At 44.9% G+C, this 21,687-nt stretch overlaps 1 protein-coding gene across 2 annotated transcripts in view; it reads right to left on the bottom strand.

Moving 5' to 3' along the window:
* Positions 1 to 485: 485 nt before the first annotated feature.
* The window catches only part of ches1 (checkpoint suppressor 1), a 61,066-nt gene continuing 39,864 nt past the window's right edge, over positions 486 to 21,687 (bottom strand). For both annotated transcript variants that reach the window (XM_026143270.1, XM_026143269.1), the window contains exons 3-6: positions 17,993 to 18,144; positions 11,422 to 11,480; positions 2,160 to 2,268; positions 486 to 1,093 (exon numbers count right to left, since the gene is read on the bottom strand). In XM_026143270.1, the coding sequence (XP_025999055.1) occupies positions 535 to 1,093; positions 2,160 to 2,268; positions 11,422 to 11,480; positions 17,993 to 18,144 (879 nt within the window). In that variant the 3' untranslated portion in view covers positions 486 to 534. The remainder of the gene's footprint in view (positions 1,094 to 2,159; positions 2,269 to 11,421; positions 11,481 to 17,992; positions 18,145 to 21,687) is intronic.

The following is a 21,687-nucleotide window of genomic DNA, read 5'->3' as shown; positions in this document are numbered from 1 at the left end:
ATTTGTGCTCGTGGATGTAGGAGAGTGATGCCGGCGGGCGGCCGACCCGCCTTTGCCGGCATCACTGCAAGATTGCTACAGATTCACATAGAAACAAACAGGTAAGACAAACAGCCATCATCAGCTCCCGCCCTCCCCCTCCCGGCAACGTGACTCGGTTTTGTCGCGCTCGTCCAAATTAGTGACAAAACGTGCTTTTGTTTTTTCCTTTTTTTATGGCTTTCATCCCCTTTTTAAACAACAAAAAACCAACAAAGACATATGAGAAATACCCATCGATGTTTAGTGTTGCTGAACATGTAGGAAAACATAGATTTTTGATATTGCCACAAATAAGTAGGATTCACCTAATGCCCTGCAGATAGATAGAGGGAGATGACAAGTGTCCGTTGAGACTAATGCTGTAGTAATGTTACCTGTTGACCTAGTTGTGTGTGTGTGTGTGTGTGTGTAAATCTGTGTGTGTGTGTGTGTGCTTGGAGCTATAAGCCGTCTGTGTGTGTGTGTCTATGCTTTGTTCTATGTGTGTGTGTCTTAGTTTCTCAGGGCCTCTTTCTGCTCCTTCTGGCCCTTGGCGGTGCGGTTTGTGATGTTGTTGAGGCAGGCTCTAACCCCCGCCAGGTGGAGCAGCGATCCCGCCGCCTCTTTCATCTCCTCGTCGTCGCTCTCCGGCGGCTTCTCCACCGTCGCCGCGCGCCGCTTCTTCAGCGGCAGCGTGTCACTAATGCCTCTCGCTCGGCTTTTGGTCCAGGGCAAACTGCTCCCAGCCAGAGTCCCGGCTCCCCCCAAACTACGTCTCTGTCCGCGCGGGGGCTGCTGGGAAATGTAGGTAGTGGTGGTGGCGGCAGTGGTGACGTGAGAGTCCAGTGGGATCTCCCGGGGCTCGGGTTTGACGTCTGATTGGATTTCCACGGCGATAATGTCGTCGTCGTCCACGGGGGAGGAAGGGGAGGTGACCTGGGAGGAGCACAGCCTGCTGGGGGATTTGGCGGTGCTGTAAGTGTGGTCGTCCTGGAGGTCCTCGCCGCAGGGCGGAGGAGAGTAGCAGGTTGGGCTGTCCTGTCCTCGGCTTAGATAATCGCCCAGGGATGATCTGTATGGATCGAGGACACAGAGCGGGAGAGAATAACGTTACTCGTGCTGTCACACTGCCAGGCGGGCTGCCTGCCTGGACCTGCTTCACTCCACTGACACTCAAGCTTCTCTGCTTTACTAGAAAGAAAGTTCAGGTTCTAATCTATCAGCCACAAATAGCTCCCTCGGGCCTCATGCGCATATTTCTGAGGTCAGATAAAAGCCCGTATTTCACAAAGACTCAGCCATCCTTTTCAGAAACGAGCTGCCTCATTTTCAGATTGCCACCTTTGCGCCCCCCACCCCAATGACACGGTGCATTTTTAGCAGCACCCATTGTCTCGAAGGTTGCTCAGCACATAAAGAACCTTGCGAACTCTAAAGTCAGAGCGCCTCGACGGTGACGATTCTGCGGCGAGGCCGTTTAACTGTTCGTCCTCGTTACACTGCGACGCCCATTTTGCTCTATTAGTCAGGAGACACTTTTCGCTGTAAAGCGTCAAAGGACGGCGTGGGATGGGGGTTAATCCTGACAACCCATAAATCAAAAAGTAGCTTCAGCAGCGTGCCCTGTCCCCCCGGACATCCCCCCTTCCCCCCAGAATGAGAGCGTGAGCATATTAATATCTCATAAGAAAAACATGCACTCCCTTACAGTGATCAAATATTCACTGCAAACCTTTAGTGAGCCTTTCGGGTATGTTTAATTCATTATGCAGTGCAGGCCATCATACTCTCGTGCTCCTGTGATGGATGTGCATGTCCGTGCATGCTCCCAATGTTCTTTGAATCACGAGGCCTCTCCCTCTAATAAACCTGTTTGTGTTTGTGTGTCTGCGAGAGGCCATTATATAAACACACCTGGATGAAACGTTGTGCACGGCGGGAAGCGTGTGAACGCCTCTGACTTTCGAGCACAATAAAGATGTAATTATGTAAACTATCAGTGGAAAATTTGGGAGCTCCCCGAGCTTTGTGCCACTGCATGTAGGTGCAGGCGTGTCTGTGGGAGAGGGAATGCGTCTGTGCAGCCCCCGCTGGTGTTAATTATACGTTTGAAGGCAGCAGGAGCAAAGTTTACCCACCTTATGGCCGAGGTTCTGCTCCCCACAGGGCTTACAGGTAAGGGTCTGATAACAGGGAAGAGGGCCTGGCTCCTGACACGGGCGCCATTTTGGATCACACCTCGAGGAACTGAAAGAGAGAGCAGATGGAACATCAGTTACACGCAAGACACGAATCAGTTTCAGTGACGAGCGGAGGGATAAAAAAAAAAAGAAAGAAAAAAAAAAGCCAGCAACAGAAGAAGCTCCTAAAAAAACAAAAACCTCTCAGATCCGACCTCCATAAGACCCGGGAGCAGCTCGATGAGCATCCACTGTCCATTCGAGGAGGCCAACGGGGCAATATTGATGAGCGAGGCAAGGTTAAATTGAGCAGGAAAGCGTCATAAATGAGTTAAGGCCGCTGCAAATCATTCAATTACCAACGACCGCTGGGCACGGCCAAATCCAGCCTGCCTGATACAGCAGCCGCTGGAACGCAAAGGGGGAAACCGCAGATCTGAAAATCTGAAAGGCACATCTGTTTCGAACCCAAGTGTTAAAATAACCAAGTAAATCTATTTTTTGAGGGAGAAAAACGGGACGAATTCACATCTTTTTACGTTACTAATTTATCTGCTGATCTTTTTTATTGGTTCGTCTCAAATGTCAGAAAGCAACATTTTCCAAAGCGGGTTAGTATTTTGAAATTAAAGCTGCAGATAAAAATGATTCAGTGTCTATTTTATGAAACCGTCATTAAATTTCACTTTTTCCCCCGTTTCATCTGAACCTGAAGCCTGAACAGGTCTCTCTTGTAAATGAGACTTTGTGTATAAATAAAGGTTAAATAAAGACATTCAATGACTTTATTTTTTTTACCTTCAAACTTTATTCAGTGAAGAAAGTCTTTTACTGATTAATGGCTGTGTGGCAAATACATTCAGTGGTTATCTAGGCAACAAGACTTCCATTTCTTTGTGTCAGACATGAATATAATAGTTATCATGACTTTTTCAACTAACTTTTAACTACTTGATCACATGACAAATGGCCTATAAGACTTCCATCATTAGCATTAAACTTGAAGGTGAACTAGTAGCTCAACAGATCAGTGTTAACGCCACAGTAAGAAGCTCAAAGAACCCTCAGCAGACCTGCGACATCCGACTGCGTTGGGCAGCGAGCTCTATTGTTGTGGAAGAAGTTTGTCTTCCAACAGTCGTCCATCTGGTCTAGGCAAGAAAAGCCTTGGTCAGGGAGGAGGAAGTGTAGCCAGTGGTCACGCAAACCAATTTTCAAAGAAACTAAAGAACCCACCAGAAGGACAACTCTGCGGCACTCTGCCTAAGTGCCATTTTACTCCGCTGAAAAAACAGGCATATGGCAAGCCCACCTGGAGTTTACCAAACGATACTTTCTGCAGACTAATGAGACAAAGATTGAATTCTCATGTCTGGAAAGCCAAGCTTTTCTACTGGCAAAGACAGGTGCTGCTAATCACCTCGCTAATGTGGTCACCACATTGAAGCATGATGTGACTGGTGCAGAATACAGAGAGGTCACTGGAGAAAGAAACCCACACAGACAACATCCTGAAACACACGGTCGTGGAAATGGACTGGCTTCGGAACAACTTGGGCCTAAAAATCTGTAGTGACAGACGAAGGTTACGGCTTACAAACCTGAGCCAATCTAACAGCAGGCAGAAAAACGTCCAACCTTTCACCTTGATATTTTAATATCGTGTGTGTGCAGCTAATGTATGGAAATTAGCTTAGTTGCTCCTTTTTGCTGAGAGTTACGTAAGAAGATTGATATTATTCTCGTGATTGTACGGTAAATGTAGAGCTGCAGTGCAGCGCTAGTTAGCTTAAATTAGCTCAGTTTAGCATAAGATAGAAACACTTAAACAACAAAAAATATGATATATATTCATTTATTTTTGATTTCCTAAAAGTTGCTGTCTGGTGGCAGACAGTTTATATTAACTTTAAAGAGAACCACCCTGACTGTTAGCTTTTCTTTCCTCTCTTCACGCTACACCAAGCTAACCGGCTGCTAGCTGTAGCTTCATATTTAAAGTACAGACAGTTGACAACATTTAAGAAGCTTCAGTCTTTCAAATAAAGTCACTTTTATGTGTGTAGAACAGGCGTTTATGCAAAGTGTTTTCCAGCTGCCCCAAAAATTCTTATATACAAAACTATAAAGAATGAAAACGCCGAGCTAACCACAAATCATGAAGAATAGATAAAAGAGATGGCAAATATAACCAAAGTAATCACTGAAAGAATAAATGTAAATACAGCACTGGGTTAAAAATACTCAGGAGGCAGAGCAGCTACTAGTCAGAAGGTTGGTGGTTCAGTCCATGGCTGCTCCAGTCTGCATGCCAAATATCCTCGGGCAAGTTACTAACCCCAAGTTTCTCTCCGATGCATCCATCATCAGAGTATGTGTTACAGTTAAATCACTTAAGGATAAAAAATAGTGCTTGGGTGATTGAAGCATGTTGTATAAAGCGCTCTGAGTCATCAGCTAGTGTAGAAAAATGCTATATAAGAACCAGCTGATCATCATAATAAAGAAAAGTGATTAAAAGTGCTGTTTAAAAACAGTCATCTAACTTTCAGTAATACAGCGATAAAAACATCTTCCCCAATGAATCGCGCAGTGACTCAGGTCTGTGAAATTTCGACATATGGTTTTAATTTGTAATTATGAAAGAGATTGTAAACTAAGGGTAGACAAAGTAAACTTTTACAGCTAACCTGCAATCAAGATGCTGGAGAAATAATGTAAAAAGTTTTTTTAGTATTCAGGGTGTTTAAGTATATACTAGAACTTTTTCTAGTTTACAACAATGCCTCAGCTGGAAAAACATTTCAGATTTAAGACAAACATTAAGAAGTTCCACATGATAATTTGTTTCTTAAGCCATTTCAGATTTTCCACCGAGGCCAAAGTCTTGTCTCTGGTTTCCTACTCAGACTGGACTGTGGCAGACCAGAAGGAAGATCTAAACAGGTTTTAAGCTTTAATTGTAATTTATGTGAATCTATATATAGTTTCTACACAGATTATACACTTTGAAGAGAAGAGAAAAGAAGAGCGTACATCTGATCCAAAAGCTCTCATTATTCAAGGCTGGCTGCTCACCACAGTCATCCCAGTTCCCTGGAACAGCTGTCATTTTCATCTCTGGGGTCAGTTTGTGTTTCGCAAACGATGACCTGCTGTTTCCTTTTGTCTGCCGCAGAAACATTTGTTAAGGTGTGACTGTGAACACCGTTCATCAAGCCATCAATACACTGCAGCTGAAGCATTTTTGGGAGGAGGGGTTAAATCTCAGCCCATACAGTGAATTTATGATCGATGTTATGAGCAGAAATTTAATTTGCCTCGAGAACCACAAGCTCATTAAAACATACAAGTCCCCCCCCCATGTGGAAAGCAATCTTGTATATTTGGTTCATGTTGCCACACACACACACGAACACTCGTGCATTATGATTTTGTCATTGTAAGTGTGCGTCTGCTGCCTCTCTCTGGCCGCCTGTGTCCACAGTAATCTTATTGACTCCTGTTAGCGCGGCTCTGCCCCTGATATCTCCAGCTCTGCTCTCCATAACCTTATAAGTAAGTCCCTGCACAGAGTCTCTTTTGTAATCTTGATCACTCACTGCATGGATGTGTGCGTGTGGGCAGTGGTCTCCCCGGGTTGACACGCACCCACCCTTTCTCCTCCCCACCTCTCGTTCCAGTCAGGCTTTGGGTTACCATAGCAACGGTTCCCTTTCCACATGCCACAGAGTGGTAGATCATGCATCAGAAGGGATCTACCACTCTGGGAAAGCAGGGCAGAGAAGCCGTTTCTTAGTTCGCACCCTAAACTTTTCACGACGTTATCGAGCAGACGCGTCGGTTCGGTGGACGGTAAACAATCTTTAATGCATCAGTTCTCGAATGTGAGAGCAGAGCAGGCGGCTCTGTTTGAAACCTCATCACAAACGGCTGGTTGCTGTGTGTCAGCCTGCTTTAAACTTGCCTCGATAACAGACTGTGCATAAAAGATGAGCAAAGTCACTGGCCTTGTGTCACGGATAAATACAACAAAATAAAATGATACGACCGAGACAAAAACTGTGCTATTTTGTAAATAATAAACATGAATTCGCTGTTTAATTGTGTAACTTTATTAGCAGCATCCTCCTGAAATGCGCCAACAACATTGAGAGTCACATCCTCCTCTCTGCCCCTTAATGCTCTCTGGTTGCTGTGGTAACGTGTGAATATTTCTTTCAAAATAAGACACACAACTACAACACGGGAAAGACCCAGGGAAACAGAGTTAACGATAAAAACCCTGAAAACCATAAATTTCACACCCGAGCCTCAACTCGCGCGGCCCGGAACCAAACGACTCGAGGACCGGTACCGGTCCGTGGCCCGGGGGTTGGGGACCACTGACCTAGATGGCAGGTTTGGCTAGCAAGCTGCTTCCATAAACAACAAACAAACACTGATATCTACTAATTAGTTTTAAGTAACACACGAACAAAGTAGAACTCAAAGTTCTTAGTCTGGTGGTAACACTGTAAGACTCATTATTTTGCTAATTATCGCCGAAAAGGCACAAACACAGCAAATTCAGTGGGCTGGATTAGCTGAGGTGACACCTGGTGCAAACTTTAAGCTTAAATAAGAATTAAATTGTATGTTATTAAAAACAACATAAGCATAAATGTAATATACAAACCAAAACAGCTGTTTGTATCAGACTGTAAATCGGGACATTTTAACATGGAGATCCAAGGGGACTGACATGTTATTGGGAGTGAGCTTCTAGTGGCCATGTGCGGAACTGCATCTGCTTTATCTTTCATCACTGGCTAATGCAGCTGAGCCCAAACCAGTGGGCGACGTCCAGATTCAGTCTTGTCTAGATTTCATGAGTGAAAACAGTGAGAGAGAGAGAAATGTTTGACATGGGCTCTCACACCTCAGCAACAGCAGTTTATCCTAGATGCACACATCTGCACACACATACATATAACCTCTACTATAGGTGCGAGCTCCTCTTACATATGTGACCTCTACATTCACCTCCTCGCTCTGCTGACTGTTTGAATTTCTTTCTTCCATCCTCACTTGTTGATTATTTCCCCTCTGTGCATCGATCTGTCATTCTATGTATAGTGGTGACTCATATCTCCAACCGAGCACGCACGCCGACGCCACAGGTAAAAAACCTGGGACATATGCTGTGGATATGAGGTGACAAACTAAGCTGAGAAAGACCAGGCAGCACTCCCAAAGCCCGTCCCCGCTCGCTGAGATCGAGCATTACATTTTACAAGCTTGGAGAAAGGCAGAGGAAAAAAAGCTCTGTGTGGTTGGAAGCAGAAAACAAGAGAAAGAAATGTATGAACAGACAAGAAAAGGTGTCTGTCTGCATTTCTATCTCTTTTTTCCTGGAGAGAAAATATCCTCTAGTCTGTCTTTTTCCGATGTCTGGTCAGCTGCTCTGCCTTTTCTGTCTGCTTCCTACGTCTTCGCCTGCCGCCTGTCTCCCTGCCTGCCTGTTTTCCAGGACGAGCGAGAGCCCTCGGCCTCCCTCCCCTCTCATGTGCCGTAAATGCATTCAACCTCCTCTGCTCTCCTGTTAAATGAGTTCCACATGGCCCTGCAGGCTGCAGTCTCCACGCGGCCAGCAGAGGCACCAAAACACACAAACACTCGCTGAATTCACACACACACACGTGGAGTGCAAAGGGTCAAAGGTTACTCCCAGCAGACCTTGAGAATGCAACCGTTTGAACGTGGCCTCTCGCTCAGTCAAAACGTGTCCCACCCCCGCCTCCCGCCTCTCCCCCGGCCTGGCTGCTGTGTGTTAAAGTCTGAGGGCAGGATGCATACTAATGGTGTCTGACTGACTGGCTGACTGACGGACTGGATTGCTGGTGGGCTGAAGTTGCTGGCAGTTTAACTGGATGTCTAACTGGCTTGTCTATCTGACGCTACAGCCGAGTGTTTAAGTGGTTGGCTGACTGACATCTGCTATAACTTGCAGGGGTGGGAGATTAAAATAAATAAAAGCAACACTCGATTACTCGGACTTGAAAAAAAGCCCTTTAAACACAACTACAAACAGGCGTTATCAGGCTGAAATCTAATCAGCACCTGTGATTTTCAAATGTTTCCTCTACGCCTATTTTGATCTTCAGTATGCGCAACGATAGGCTTCTTAGAACTCTTTTAGTCTCGTTTTAGCTTTGAGGGATATTACATCAATTTTATACTTGAAGCAGAGTTTACTTGACATGAGGAGCTCTTCTTATCCTGAGAATGCTGTTGTAAAGTATCTTCTGTGGCTCTGGAGAGAGAGAGCACTTCAAAGCATGAGAAAGTAACCCTGATTATGTCATCGGCGTTCTCTCGGTTTAGGGCAAAAGACCACACATTTTAGAACAGACGTGCTAGAAAACACGGGAACAGGCCTGTAAGAGAACTGCATGTACCAGGCAGGGAGGGTCTGACGTTATTCAAGTATTATTATTGTTTATTATTGATCTCTGGCTCTCTTCACACTCCCTGAGCCTGGTTCTGTTGGAGGTTTCTTCCTGTTAAAAGGGAGTTTTTCGTCCCCCTTGTTGCCAAGTTCTTGCTCACAGCGACTCGTCTGATTGTTGGTGTTTTCTCTGTGTCACCGGAGGGTCTTTACCATATAATGTAAATCGATTTGAGGCGACAGGTGCTATATAAATAAACAACACTGAATTGAATGAACCAGTGTAAGCTGCATACATTATTGAGGATTTTGAATCCTGTGCCTTAATTCCTGTTTCATGAAGTCTTTCATTATTTTGTCTACACCTCATATGAGGCGTAATGAAAAAGTTCAGCAAACCTGTCACAAATAAAAGCTTTTTTTGGCCAGTTCAACAAAACTGTTGCTCAACATCAGAGATTTTGGAAGTTCATATTTGAGTTTGACACAGGAGCAGATCCAGTAGTACGGAGAGCAGGACTTCCTGGGTGCAATCTTAAAACAGCACAGGACTGGAGATGGTCTTGGAGGGCAGGATGGCCACTTTTGAACCAAAGTTGCTGAACGTTTTAGATTTTTTAAATCACACCTACACGGCGCTGGAAGACGTATTTAGACTTGAGTAAAAGCGTCAACGCTGCAGTGCAAAAAGACCCGACAAGACAGGTGGAACCTTTCTTTTACTGAAGTACCTGGTTTGAATAAGTACACATGCATACATAATCATCACGATCTAGTTTTTACTCGGCTCCATATATTTTATATCACGTGCTTTTCTAGATTTTTCTTCCACATCAAACATAAATACTGATAATAATGAAGTTTTGCAAAAGCAGAGCAGAGAGATGATTCATTTTATATGTATTATAACATACTGACTTAGTGCAGGTTTGCCACTTTTATTTACATCTTCAGCTAATTTTAATATTGCAGCCGGCTGTTTTGAAGATAATTATAAGAATTTTACACAACATCAGGTCGTTAATTAACTTTGGGCAGCATTTCACTTGTTAGTTATGATTTAAGCCTAAAAGGCAAATTAACTCAGCTGATAAAAAAATGTCGTAAATATTTTTTTTCTTGAATTCCTCCAAATTGTACTTAACTTTCACCTCTGCTACTGCAGCAACACTGCGCTTCCTGTAACGGCTTATCATTTACTAGAACAGCAAACCTATGGAGAAATGTACAAGCATATGAGTTCCCACCATTTGGCGGGATTTGCAGTCCTGCTGGAATTGCTGGTAATCATTTGTCAATAGATATCTGTCAACAGACATAAAGCCGATGCTTGTTTGAAGCGATTGTGATGCACCGGTTTGCCTGCGATGAATCATTTACAAGCTGGTCAATTTTTCTATTGACTTGGATACACCCTTCATTTGCAGCTGACAGGTTAATAACGGCCCAGAGCTGGTTCCAAATGAGTTAGCTCCAGAAATGATAGAACTTTGAGTTTAAAAAGAGCACTTAGACCGAGCAGAAGCTTTATAATTTAGAGCTACTGAATAATGAACCTCGTGGAGGTGGGGTGATAGGTTGCGTCGAGCACTCGGCTCCCAGCCATTGTCCTTGCATTCTTCCACGTCGAGCGGGGAGAGGCACATTTCAGGACACATCACCTCAGAGCGGAGCAGCTCTGAAAGCTCTGGGAATGGGAGATGGAAGTAATAACTGAGGGCACTAACAGCCCCAAACTCGCTCGCTCTGGCACCCGACCACCCCCACCCCGACTCTTCCCTCGTCTTTGCCTCTGGCTGTCTCTCACAGCTTTCCCGTCCCTGCTGCCTCTGACGCTCCCACCTGTCCATTCCTGCACTCGCTCCTTTCAGACACACATTAAAAAAGGAAAATTAAAAAAAAGAAATGACTTTTTTCTCCTGTGTTTCCTCCTGACATGCGCACTCCCAAATCAGCTTTCCACCCCTTTCTTTCCATCCGTCCATCTGTCCAGCTGTTCAGACGCATCACTCAGACTCTCTGTGTGTGTCCAGAGGGAGTCCAGGTTTTCAGACACTCTCTCCAAGCCCGGCTCCTTGACCATTACTACTCCATTATCAGCGGCGATGGAGGGCGCGCCGCAGACGCCTAATGTATCCATTTCCTCCTCCATTTAGGGCTCGGCAGCCCAGCGAGCTCCTGGAGTGCTCCCTGATTGGGATTGAATGTCCATTTAAACGGCCGTCCAACCACCAGGGAAGGGTGGGGGGTGTTCGGCAGGGAGGGGAGGCAAGGAATAATGGGAAATGGGGGGGGGGGGGTGCACAGGAGTAAAAATAAAGTGAGACTGTACATATGTTGCACTAGATGAGCAAAGGAGGCAAGGGGATTGCTCCCCAGCCTCTGATTTGAAGCTCAGATTTTCTTCCTTTCTTTCTCTCCCTGCCTTGCTCGCCGTGTCTCGATCACTCCTCCCCCCCCCCCCCCCTTTTTATAAATTTTTTTTCTCCACAAACTTAGAAAACACTTGGTGCTGAGCCAAGTGTCAGAACTCAGCACTCAGTATTCTCAAGGTGCGCTTCTAAAAAGAGGGATTTGGAATTGAGATGATTGGAGTTGGCACATCCGTAGAGGGTGGAGGGAGAGAGGAGGAGGAGAGAGGAAGCGGGTGAGACAGAGAGAAAGAAAGAAACAGGCGGGAGATCACACACACACACACACACACACACACACACACACACACACACACACACACACACACACACACACACACACGCACACACACACACACACTCGGAGGTGAAACAGTACCTTGTAGGAGTACTCCTCCGTTCTTTCTGAAGAGGGGACTCCCCGACCACAACGGAGGACTAGAAAGGAGAGAGGAGAGAAAACTGGTCAATCATTTGATCGCGTCGCAGCAGCCAACCAGCCCAGCCGGCTTCATCACGAGGCGGATAGCAAGGCAGGAATTTGAGCCCATAAGCCAGTGCTTCTGATTATAGTGATTAGATTCCCGGGTGTCCCACTGTTGCCATTATTCCCTGTGATTACCTCGGAGAATTACAGCCTCGACGCTGTAGTCCATGGGGGTAATTTCTCATGACAGCCCCCCACCGCCCGCCACTCGTCCATTCACACACATTAAAAAAAAAGAAAGAAAAAAGAAAGAAAGAAATCATCAGCTCGCAAACACTTAACACGCACTCATGCCAGACAGCCATGTTTAAGACCGATCTGTATACGGCGCGCGCGACACATTAAAACACACACACAGGAAAACACAAAGCCGGCGACTCGGTTTAGGTGATCATTGCACCACTAATGAGGGAGGTAATGACGGCATTTCTCACATAGACAGAGATATCTCCACTCACACATACACACAAAAGGGATGCTGCTGGATCTGTAATTTAAAGACAGAGCGTTGGGCCAGGTTGAGTGGTCTTTAGCTCCCAGTCAGACGAGCCGTCTCTCAAACACAGTCAACACTGGTATCACACACACACACAGACAGGGCACAGAAAACACCTGGGGAACGCTGTGAACTTGCTTCCACTCATTTGGAGAGTTTCCTTTGTAGCACGAGTTGTGTTTTTATGTTGCTGAATGAGAGGATTCACGTCTGCACTCGTGAAGCGGTTCTCACCTCGCCAGATGCCGGGGAAAGATGGACGCACACACGCAGATATTTACTGTTCACACACGCATACAAACGCAGCGGAAGCAGCAAATTTCAGCCCCTGAGCCACCTGCTGTTGCCATGGAGAGTTGCCACATTGCGTTGCCACGGCGATAACATATTTTTCCTGTGCTAACAGCCTGTCTGTTTTCCCCAGCCCCCCCACTCCCGCCCGTCTCACCCCCATCTCTCTCTCCCTCTCTCTGTCTGTCTCTCCCCTCTTCCCCGCCTCACCTCTCTCACTCCCTCCCTTTCTCAACAAATGGGTTTGCAGCGCGACAGCACCTGACTTATACTACATGTGTTGCCATGGTGGCGTTCCCGTTGCCAAGACGACCCCTGTGCATTTAATGCGGTGGGCGAGGGGCTAAACTCGCCGCTCCCCTCCTTCAACATCCCCTCACTCGGGAGAAAAGGGAGGAGAGAGAACTGGAGGTAGAGACCCCCTCCTCCTCCTTCCATCCAGATGCTGATGGGGTGTGAAGGAATGCACCATAGAGCTGACCTCCTACCCAGCATGCTCTGTCTCTCTCACACACACACACACACACACACACACACACACACACACACACACACACACACACACACACACACACACACACACACACACACACACACACCATTACATGTGTCAGACACACACACCCATTTAAAAAAAGCATGAATAGCACAGAGCTGGACTGAGACACTTAAGTGAGCAGAGTCTCTCTCTCTCTCACACACACGCACACACACACACACACACACACACACACACACGCACACACACACACACACGCACCCATATTCTGGCGCACACAGCACGTGGGGGCTGGCTGCTGTGGTGTGAGTTATTATAGCCATGAAAAGGCGAGAGGTGCGAGCGACAAACAGCAGAGGACAAAGGAGCGTCACTGCACTCCAGCTACACCCCCCCTCCACCCCACCCCACAACCCTTCTCAGCCACTTCCTCCTATCTATCTCTATCACTCCCCGTGTTCATCTCCCACTTCTGTGCTGTATAGAGCGGCTTGAGACAGTCCTTGACCTTAACATAATAGACATGCTGTGCAACCATTCACGGTCATTACACTTCATAACATAATATTCTTGAGCGTGAGAGCTGTTGAGAGAGATATTGTGTTATATTGATTGGACTTGAGTTCCAGGATACATATAAAGGACAAAGCTAATGCCAGACATTGAAAGACGTAACGTAGCACCTTTTTCAGAGTGAAACGGTAGCGCTACACTTCTGATAAAACACACGCACAAAAAATCTAAAGTAATGTTTAATAATTCATCTTTGTGATAGAAGATGAGGGTGAAACTGCAATCCAACTTAAAGGCACACGATCTGCATCTGCAAGTAAAGCTCGCTTTGTTTTAATGCGAAACGAGTGAGAAACACTGACAGATCCATCGCCATAACAACCACTGACTCTGTGCATATAGTGAAGAATGGCTTATTTAGTTCAAAGCCCTTGTTGATTCGTAACTTTACCCTGAGTTGCCTGTTTTTTCAGGTCAAAAACACTAAAAAGATAAGGTGTCATCTTCCTCTCTGCAAAGTGAAGTCAATATGCCTTAAACCTGTAATAAAAGGTTGTAAAACTTGTTGTTCAGTGGACCAGCTTGGTGTCTCTGCTGGGCTTAATTTGGCCCCTGAGCCTTATTTTTGATTTACAGCGTGGAAAGCTTGTAATGTAAACGTTGCTTACGGGTATGTTACATGTTGTTCCACAGAACAAGATTGTGATGTCAAGGTGATAGTGCCATCTTTTATATACAGTCTTTTTAACAAGAAAAAAAGTGCCATTTATGACCATTTTTTTCTGTCTGCTTGTTCTTCTGCTGCTATGAACGGAAATATTAATAATTCTTGACCTCTGAACTCTTTCATTTCACACCAGTCTGTTTAAACACTAATAATAAATTCTTTCCAAAGTGCTTATATTGAGTAAAGCTTTAGTTTTTAGTCTTTATGAACTTTTTGATCCAGCAGGTCCAGAGTGGAGAGCATGCTGTGATTGTGCATTTACATTCAACTGCTGTCTAAAGCACACCAACAACTTGTCTATTATTATAACAAATATTCATGTTGTTGAATCAGAGGTCAGAACTGGAGGGAAACGTATAAATCTCATCATTTCCTCTCACCAGTAATAAGTGAATTTTCTTTGACTTCATACTGAAAACTCGGAGAATCACAATAACCTGTTGAATTGTCTCATTTATTCTTCACAACACCGCGTCCACTGTGTTCTGGTGTCTTCTTGTGCTGCAGTACCCTGATTTATATCACTCAAATCTCTTTGAGTTTTTCCAGTAACTGTCAGAGAAAACAAAGCGCTCACAGGCATCAGCTTACATCGAAACTGGGATTAAGCAATGAAATAACTGGACATACACAGACACGGGGGGATGCTCTTCAGGTGCAGCGTCTCAGTGGACCTGCAGCTCGGCTCAAACCGAGAAACACACTCTCATCTCCTGCTGTGTGCCACGACGCAAATGAACAACTACCCCTCCACACTCCGACCTCTCCCTGCACCCCTCCGCCCTCCCGTGCATGTTCCAAATCCAGCCTCCAATTTGTTCCACTTCCACATACCTCATTGTTCAAAATGACACTTTTACATTTTACGGTGAACCAATTATTCTGTCTTACACAGTCCACTGGCTCTGCAAGCCAACCTACCCGGATCAACCGTGGAGCGGGTTGTAGGGCTGGCAGTGGCTGTGTAGTCGCAGAGAGACAAAAAATAGAAGGAGCGGATAAATGAAACAATAATAATGAAAAATATTTAAAAAATAAAGCAACTCATAGCAGCTCTCTCTGACGTATCAGTCGGGATGGGCAAAGGTGCTGGAAACTGAGAGGATGGAGGAAGGAGGTGAGGTCAGGAGAGGAGAGAGACGTGGAGGAAACGACACAGGTGGATGCCGCCGCACTGTGGAGGGATGTGTGTGTGTTTGGGGGGAGGCTGCGAGAAGTCGGAGAATAAAGTGAATGTAGACAAAGGGGAATTTAATTGAATGATAAAGTGATGGAGAGAGAGTGAAAAGAGTGGAGAGGGAGAGAGAGGGAATAAATCACAGCAGGGATAAATAAAGAAGATTGAGTACTGGGTGCCCCACTAGTTGTAATGCATGCCTGAGGATGAGCAGGAGGGTGTGTGGGATATTAAAAGAGGAGACAAGAGAGCGAGATGAGTGGAACAGAGGCACAGTAGGAGCAGAGGAAAGGCAAAACAAGGGGGGAGGAAAGAGTGAGGTGGAGGGGGGGGAGAAAAAAGGCTTTTTACCTGTGATGTGCCTGAGGGGGGAGGGAGATAGGAGGAGGGACAGAAGTGTTGTTGCATCAAAAGAGCATGCAAAAAGATTTAAGGAAAGGATGGTGCAGGTCAGGTATATAACGCCTGGAGAGAGTGGGTGTGAAGAGTAACAGATGGAGGGAGAGGATGGAGAGAGTAAGCAAGCAGACGAGAGTGCAGGCTTTATGTTATATGTGGATGCTGGCACCGAAGTCCCCATTTCATTTGCTCTTTATTTGCTTCTCGGAGATCCACTTACATCAGATAAATACTACGAGAATGAACTTATCTCTCTCCGGATAATTTACCCAGAGAACTTTCTTTTTCATTCCACGAGTAAACAGCCACGGCTCCCTCCTTAGAAAACTGTGAAACAAAAGAGCGAACCCACCGAGTGGCACGCACATTCATAAAAAGCTCCCGTTTCCAGCCTTTCATTGCAGAGTATCCACGACTTTTTTAGAAAGAGTCAAACAAAGAGAGAGGTTGAGGTGCTGTGTGGAATTAGGAAACAGAAAAACTAATAAACAGTCGACACCAAAGACTTTAGAGATTGTTAATGTTTAAGTTCAAATAGTTTATTTGCTCATCTTTTGATTGTGGCCACTGTGTGAGGTGGTTTCCATTGTTTGTGCGGCTGAAAGCTGTGCTGACTTTTCCCAAGCAATTAGCCACGGGGACAAAGACTCAGACAGGGCACTAAACTAATCCTGTGACACAGCAAAATCGAATATTTCTAGTTGACTAAATGCGTTTTATCCCTGAGTTTCATATTTTAGAGATGACTGATTTCTCCTCTGTGGTTAGTAGGGCAGGAAGTAGTACAGTAAAGCTGTTTGAGTTTAGGAAAAACAATAACAACGATTAGTGTGATTGCTACTCTAATCTCAATTATAACATAATTATTCAAAAACTTGACAAACTTAAACACTAGACTCACTTTTGATGTCTTCAGCTGCAATAAGGAGTCAATGAATTTGAGCTGGTAGGTGCAACACTTGATTACCATATTTTTCAGATTATAAGGCGCATTAAGTGAAACAAAACAGTCAGATAAGTCGACTCATTCTTCTTGCTTCCTCCACTTCCGTAACATTGATTCATTAATGTTGAATTCTCTGCAGCTGCTCTATTCACATGTTGTTGCAGTATATTAATGACTAACCTCGTATTGTGGATGGATTATCTCAGTTGTTCTCCTGAAGTTTGGTCCGTTTACAGCATCCTGCCATGCGATTGCATTTGTCTCTAACCATCAGGAACCCTCACGTTAACTTTTATCGAGTGGAAAAAAGTTAGCATTCATCCTCCAGCTTCACTGTGCTTATTATGCTAACATAGCTGTGTCGCTAGCGATCACATAGCACATCATTATATACCAGCTAGCCCAACTTCAGTAACCCTACAAACGTCACTGCTGTTTAGTTTCCTGTCTTCATTTGGAAGTGGTAGCAGAGCTGTACGTTTAAATGTTTTCAGAAATCTCTCAGTCATGCTCAGAACATGCTATATCATGCGAGCTAACTTCCTGCTAACTTCTAACTCTGTTATATGTAATAACTTCTGTTTTCATGGATGCCTGGATGTTAAACTTCATTGTTACACCTGGTAAAGCAGCAACGCTGATCATTTTGTTAAAGATGAAAGAATTTAGACCGTTTTTAACTCTCAGTGTTCGTTTGACTTTGGGACCTGAAGAAGGCGGAGTTTAGGACCCTGATTACTCCGCGAGGCTCCTGACTACAGTAGCCGTAATGCTGTGCGGTGCGGCTTCGTAGCTTAGCAAAGTCGTACTAAAAAAAACATTTGTTTTACAGATTTTTGAGCGCCGTGTAGCACATAAAATCGGTTCGATATTTTAGCTCAAATATGAACATCAGCCGATATCAGTGTTGCTCCAACATTAGGCACATTAAACCTAAAATAAGTTCCGCTGTTATCCCGTTATATTAAGATCATTTGACTTATCATTTAAGCTGTTTTGTTTGGTATATTAAATATACTGTGCTTCACTACTTTAAGTAAAGGAACTCATATGTTATGGCGTAGAAAACGTAAATAATATCACAGCAGCAAAGACTGGAACAGAAATAAAGACAGAATGAAGAGAGATGCTGAAAAAAGCAGAGTTAAACACTTTAAGCATGTGCGGGACTCAGGATGACATTTCTGGAACACCGCTGAATTTCATTCATACCTAAGAGACAATTCAACACGACAAGTACATGATACCTTTGAACAGGTGGCTGCCACAAATTCTCTTGAACGTGTTCATTTCTCTAAAGTCTCTTCAGAGAGGCAAGCATGACGAGAGTCTGGCAGCATCCCCTCCCTGTCGACGGGTTTATCAATTAACCGGCCGAGATTCACTCAGTCAGTGGATAAGAGGGTCCGTCTTACCTGTGGTGAAATGTCTGCGGTAGGGTGGGTGGGGAGGTGGAGGGGGTGGTCAGGCTGGGCGAGTAGGGATGGTACGGCGTCTTCTTCAGAGCCTGGATCAGGTTGTGCCTGTACTCTGGATCTATGGACCACAAAGAGCCTTTGCCTATGCTCTGCAAGACAGCAAGAAAAAACGAAGAGGAGAAAGTTGTTATTGAAGAACAATGACTGCAGCCCAAAGCTCAACTTCAGCCTTTCACAGGATTCCTATTTACCAAACCACGTGCACACACAGCCATCCTGCATTCCCAAGGAAGATAAAACTCAGAGGAACGAGAAGTAAAACATCCTCAAAGCCACCTTGCTCCGCATTTTCCTGTCCGTCTTTATGGAAAAAGAAATCATGAAGCTTCTTTCTGATGAGGACGTAGGCAAACTCTTTAACTTTCTCCATTCCAGATGGTGCGTATTTTTAGATCAAAGCGGCTCCCCCCCTCACCTAATGAAGCTGTCGGCCCCCCAACCTGAGTGAAGCCAGCCTATAGATTATAGAGAAGGGTGCCATGAAAATAGACTGTCTCTGTCTCTCAGAGCCTTCAGCATGCTTTCATCTGCCTTGTCATCTGAATTTGGAAAAACTGGGTGGGTGGGGGTAGAGACAGAGGCAGAGATTGGGGAGGAACGCACAAAACAAAAATTTAAGGTGTCGTCCTCAACTCAGTTTATAGTGCTCTGTGATATTAAAAAAAGGTACAGGCTATGGGTGGGAAGACGACGGGACTCCGGGCTTCTGATTTTCAGTCGATATGAAAGGAAATCAAGGATGCAGGCTTTATTTTAGAAGTGGGGGGGAACCAATCAGTAAACACCTGGAGAAACAAGCACCAGACAAAAAACTGGTTTAAGCCACTACTGCCAAATAGTTTTCCCTGTTAGTGATGGCACTTTGAGGAAATGTCTCTAAGAGGATAATGTATCAGAAACAAGTGTTGGAGCCGCTCTGCTGGACAAACTATGAGATGATGCAGTTTCTACAACACCCCAGCATCTTTTCCCCGCCCCTTTTTAATGTCCACTCCTGACAATCTCCTAATTCTAGCCCAGGAATCTATAAAGAGGGAAATATCACAGTTATGCAGGCGAATATTAATTAAGGGTTGAATAATCACCATATTGCTACATTAGAGGGTCAACCTCTTATCTGTAGTGGTACACAAACCACTATGCAAATCACCCCAGTTTAGGGTATTGATAAAACCTCTAATTAATATATTCAACAAAGATTTGTCTATCAAAGAAGATTTTACTAATATGTGAATATTTAAATCAGGAGGAAATGACAGGATGTCGGCTGGAGTTGGATATTTGGTTGTAGCACCCGATCAAATCTGCAGATAACACATGAAAGAAGCAGCTGCAAATAGTGGCTAATGCCTCTGTACTTAACTGGAAAAGTGTACAGAGCTCTCTTAAGTTTCAGTCTTTTTTCCCTCCTTTGTCAGAAGAAATTCGACGAGAAAGCTTTTCCTCTCAGGTTCCTGATCAGGCCTACATGTGAAACGTATGTATTTTTTACACTTCACATAATGAAAACATTTATTTGAAAAACAGGACTCAAAGCCGAGGGAGCGATGAACTAAATTTCCTGCGATGCTGTATGACCTGCTTTCCTACAGCTCTGCTCCGGTTAAACATTAGAGCAGCAGGTCACATATACACTAACCAAAAAACACCAATATCTGATGTCTTGCAGCACAGGTTCAAAACTTCACAATCACGTCTGATATCCAACTTTATCCTTCAGGCTCCATCATCTCCACCGAGCGGTGACCGTGCAGAACCTCTTGTGTTTCTCTGCGTGGCTCTTCATCCTTAGATGTCCACAGAGTCAAAAACTGTGCTACGGGCTGCTGCAGCTCCCGACCTTGTAAGAATGCAAGAAGCTAATAGGATGTGTGCGCACTGTTGATTTGTGTCCCCCCGTCTGGATCTTTGCATTAGTATGTCAGTCGTGTTGAACACAGGCCATATGTGCCTTGTTCTGCTCTGTGTGTGTGTGTGTGAGAATGTGTGTATGACGAGTTCCCTGGGGAGTGTGATATTACCCAGCGTGGTGTGCTCCTGGGAGTGCTTCTATTACTGCCAGCAACGCCTCTCCTGGAGAGCATGATATTACACACACATACACTCGCTCCCACAGAGGTGACCCCCACTGGGCCAAATTTCCCCTTGCACCTCCAGCTCGCCTGCGTTTGTATATATACCTCTATGTATGTGTGTGAGTGTGTGTGTCTACTGTCTGCCAGCCGATTGAATCAATGCTCTCTCCAGAATCTCTGTCTGCTGGGGCTCCCGCCGCTGCCAACCAGCCAGCGAGCCAATCAAAATGCTTAATCTGTAGCCTATCTGTCGATAGGCCAATCACAGGGCGCATCTCACAGGAAGGGCCCGCCACCTGGGTTAGAACAGTCGCCTTGGCAACAAGCATCATAATCTTGGAAGCTGGAGAAGGTGAAAAGGACTTTTTTTTGTTGTTTTTTAACAAATCTGCAAAGAAAGGGGGTTACATTTTGTGAATTTTCAGATCTGATACCACACAGATTAAAAAAATATTCCAATCTAGAAATTTCATGCGTTTCCTCTCTCCTACATTTTTTAAACACTTGAGTGCACGCCTGAAACAAGGGTGCGTCACCCGCTGTTTCCAAATTGTGCTGTCCTATCAGTTCATCCACAGGTGGAGGGTACAGAGGGGTTTGCATCCCCTTTCTGGTACTTTACTCATGACCTCCTGAATGCATCATTGTGAAAACATGAAATAATACTCTAAAATTCACTGAAAGCTAAATTTAGATGTCAAATTTGAATGTTGTTTGTTATTAATTCCCACTCGTGTACCACAGTGGTTTGGTGTACGGCCTGCATTCTCTAACTCATTTAACGCTGCAAAAATAACCTTAAAACAGGATGTGTGACACGCTGTTCTTTGAGTCTTCCTCTCATTAGAATAAACCAAATCTACAGTTGTCACCCTCCTGCATTTCTTTCAGCTCCATTAACTTGTACTGAAAATTTGTGCTTCAGCAAAGCTGCCAAATTATTAGAGGGCGGCCACATTTCCTAATCCAGATGTATGGAGGCAGGAGGCGTGTGCACAAGGTGAACCATTAGGACTGAATTTACAACCAGCGTTCAAGTAGTTTGGTGTTTATTTTCAACAGAGTTTTACACAAACTGCAACCTGCCTGGGACGCATCAGGATGTGAGTAAAAGACAAAAAGGGGAAGAAGGGGGAGACAAAGGCGGGGAGACAGAGTGCGAGAGGGATGACTGTGTGTTGCTAACATCTGTTTCCTGTGTTATATAAGCTGTGGGGGCTGGTCTCACTTCGAAATGGGAGATATTTAAAAAAAAGTAGCATACACTCTAGGGCTGCCACGATTTGTCGACTAGTCACGATTACGTCGACTATCAAAATCGTCGACGACTGATTTAATAGTCGACGTGTCGTTTGAATCTTTGTAAGATCGCAAAAGACGCAGGAATAATAGCAGGATTTAAGAGTGTAATAACGGACTGAAACAGAAGATGGCAGCACTGCATGTACAAGGATGCCAGCTGCCGTTAAACCCCGAAGAAGAAGAAGCAGCTGTGTCCCAGAATTCATAGCGCGGCCCAGCTTAGTTTCCAACAATGGCGGCAGCTAGTTAGTTTTA

The sequence above is a fragment of the Astatotilapia calliptera genome, chromosome 15 (assembly GCF_900246225.1).
Source record: "Astatotilapia calliptera chromosome 15, fAstCal1.2, whole genome shotgun sequence".
NCBI lineage: Eukaryota > Metazoa > Chordata > Actinopteri > Cichliformes > Cichlidae > Astatotilapia > Astatotilapia calliptera.
The sequence above is the reverse complement of the archived record's forward strand: the minus strand, read 5'-3'. Positions and strand labels throughout refer to the sequence as shown.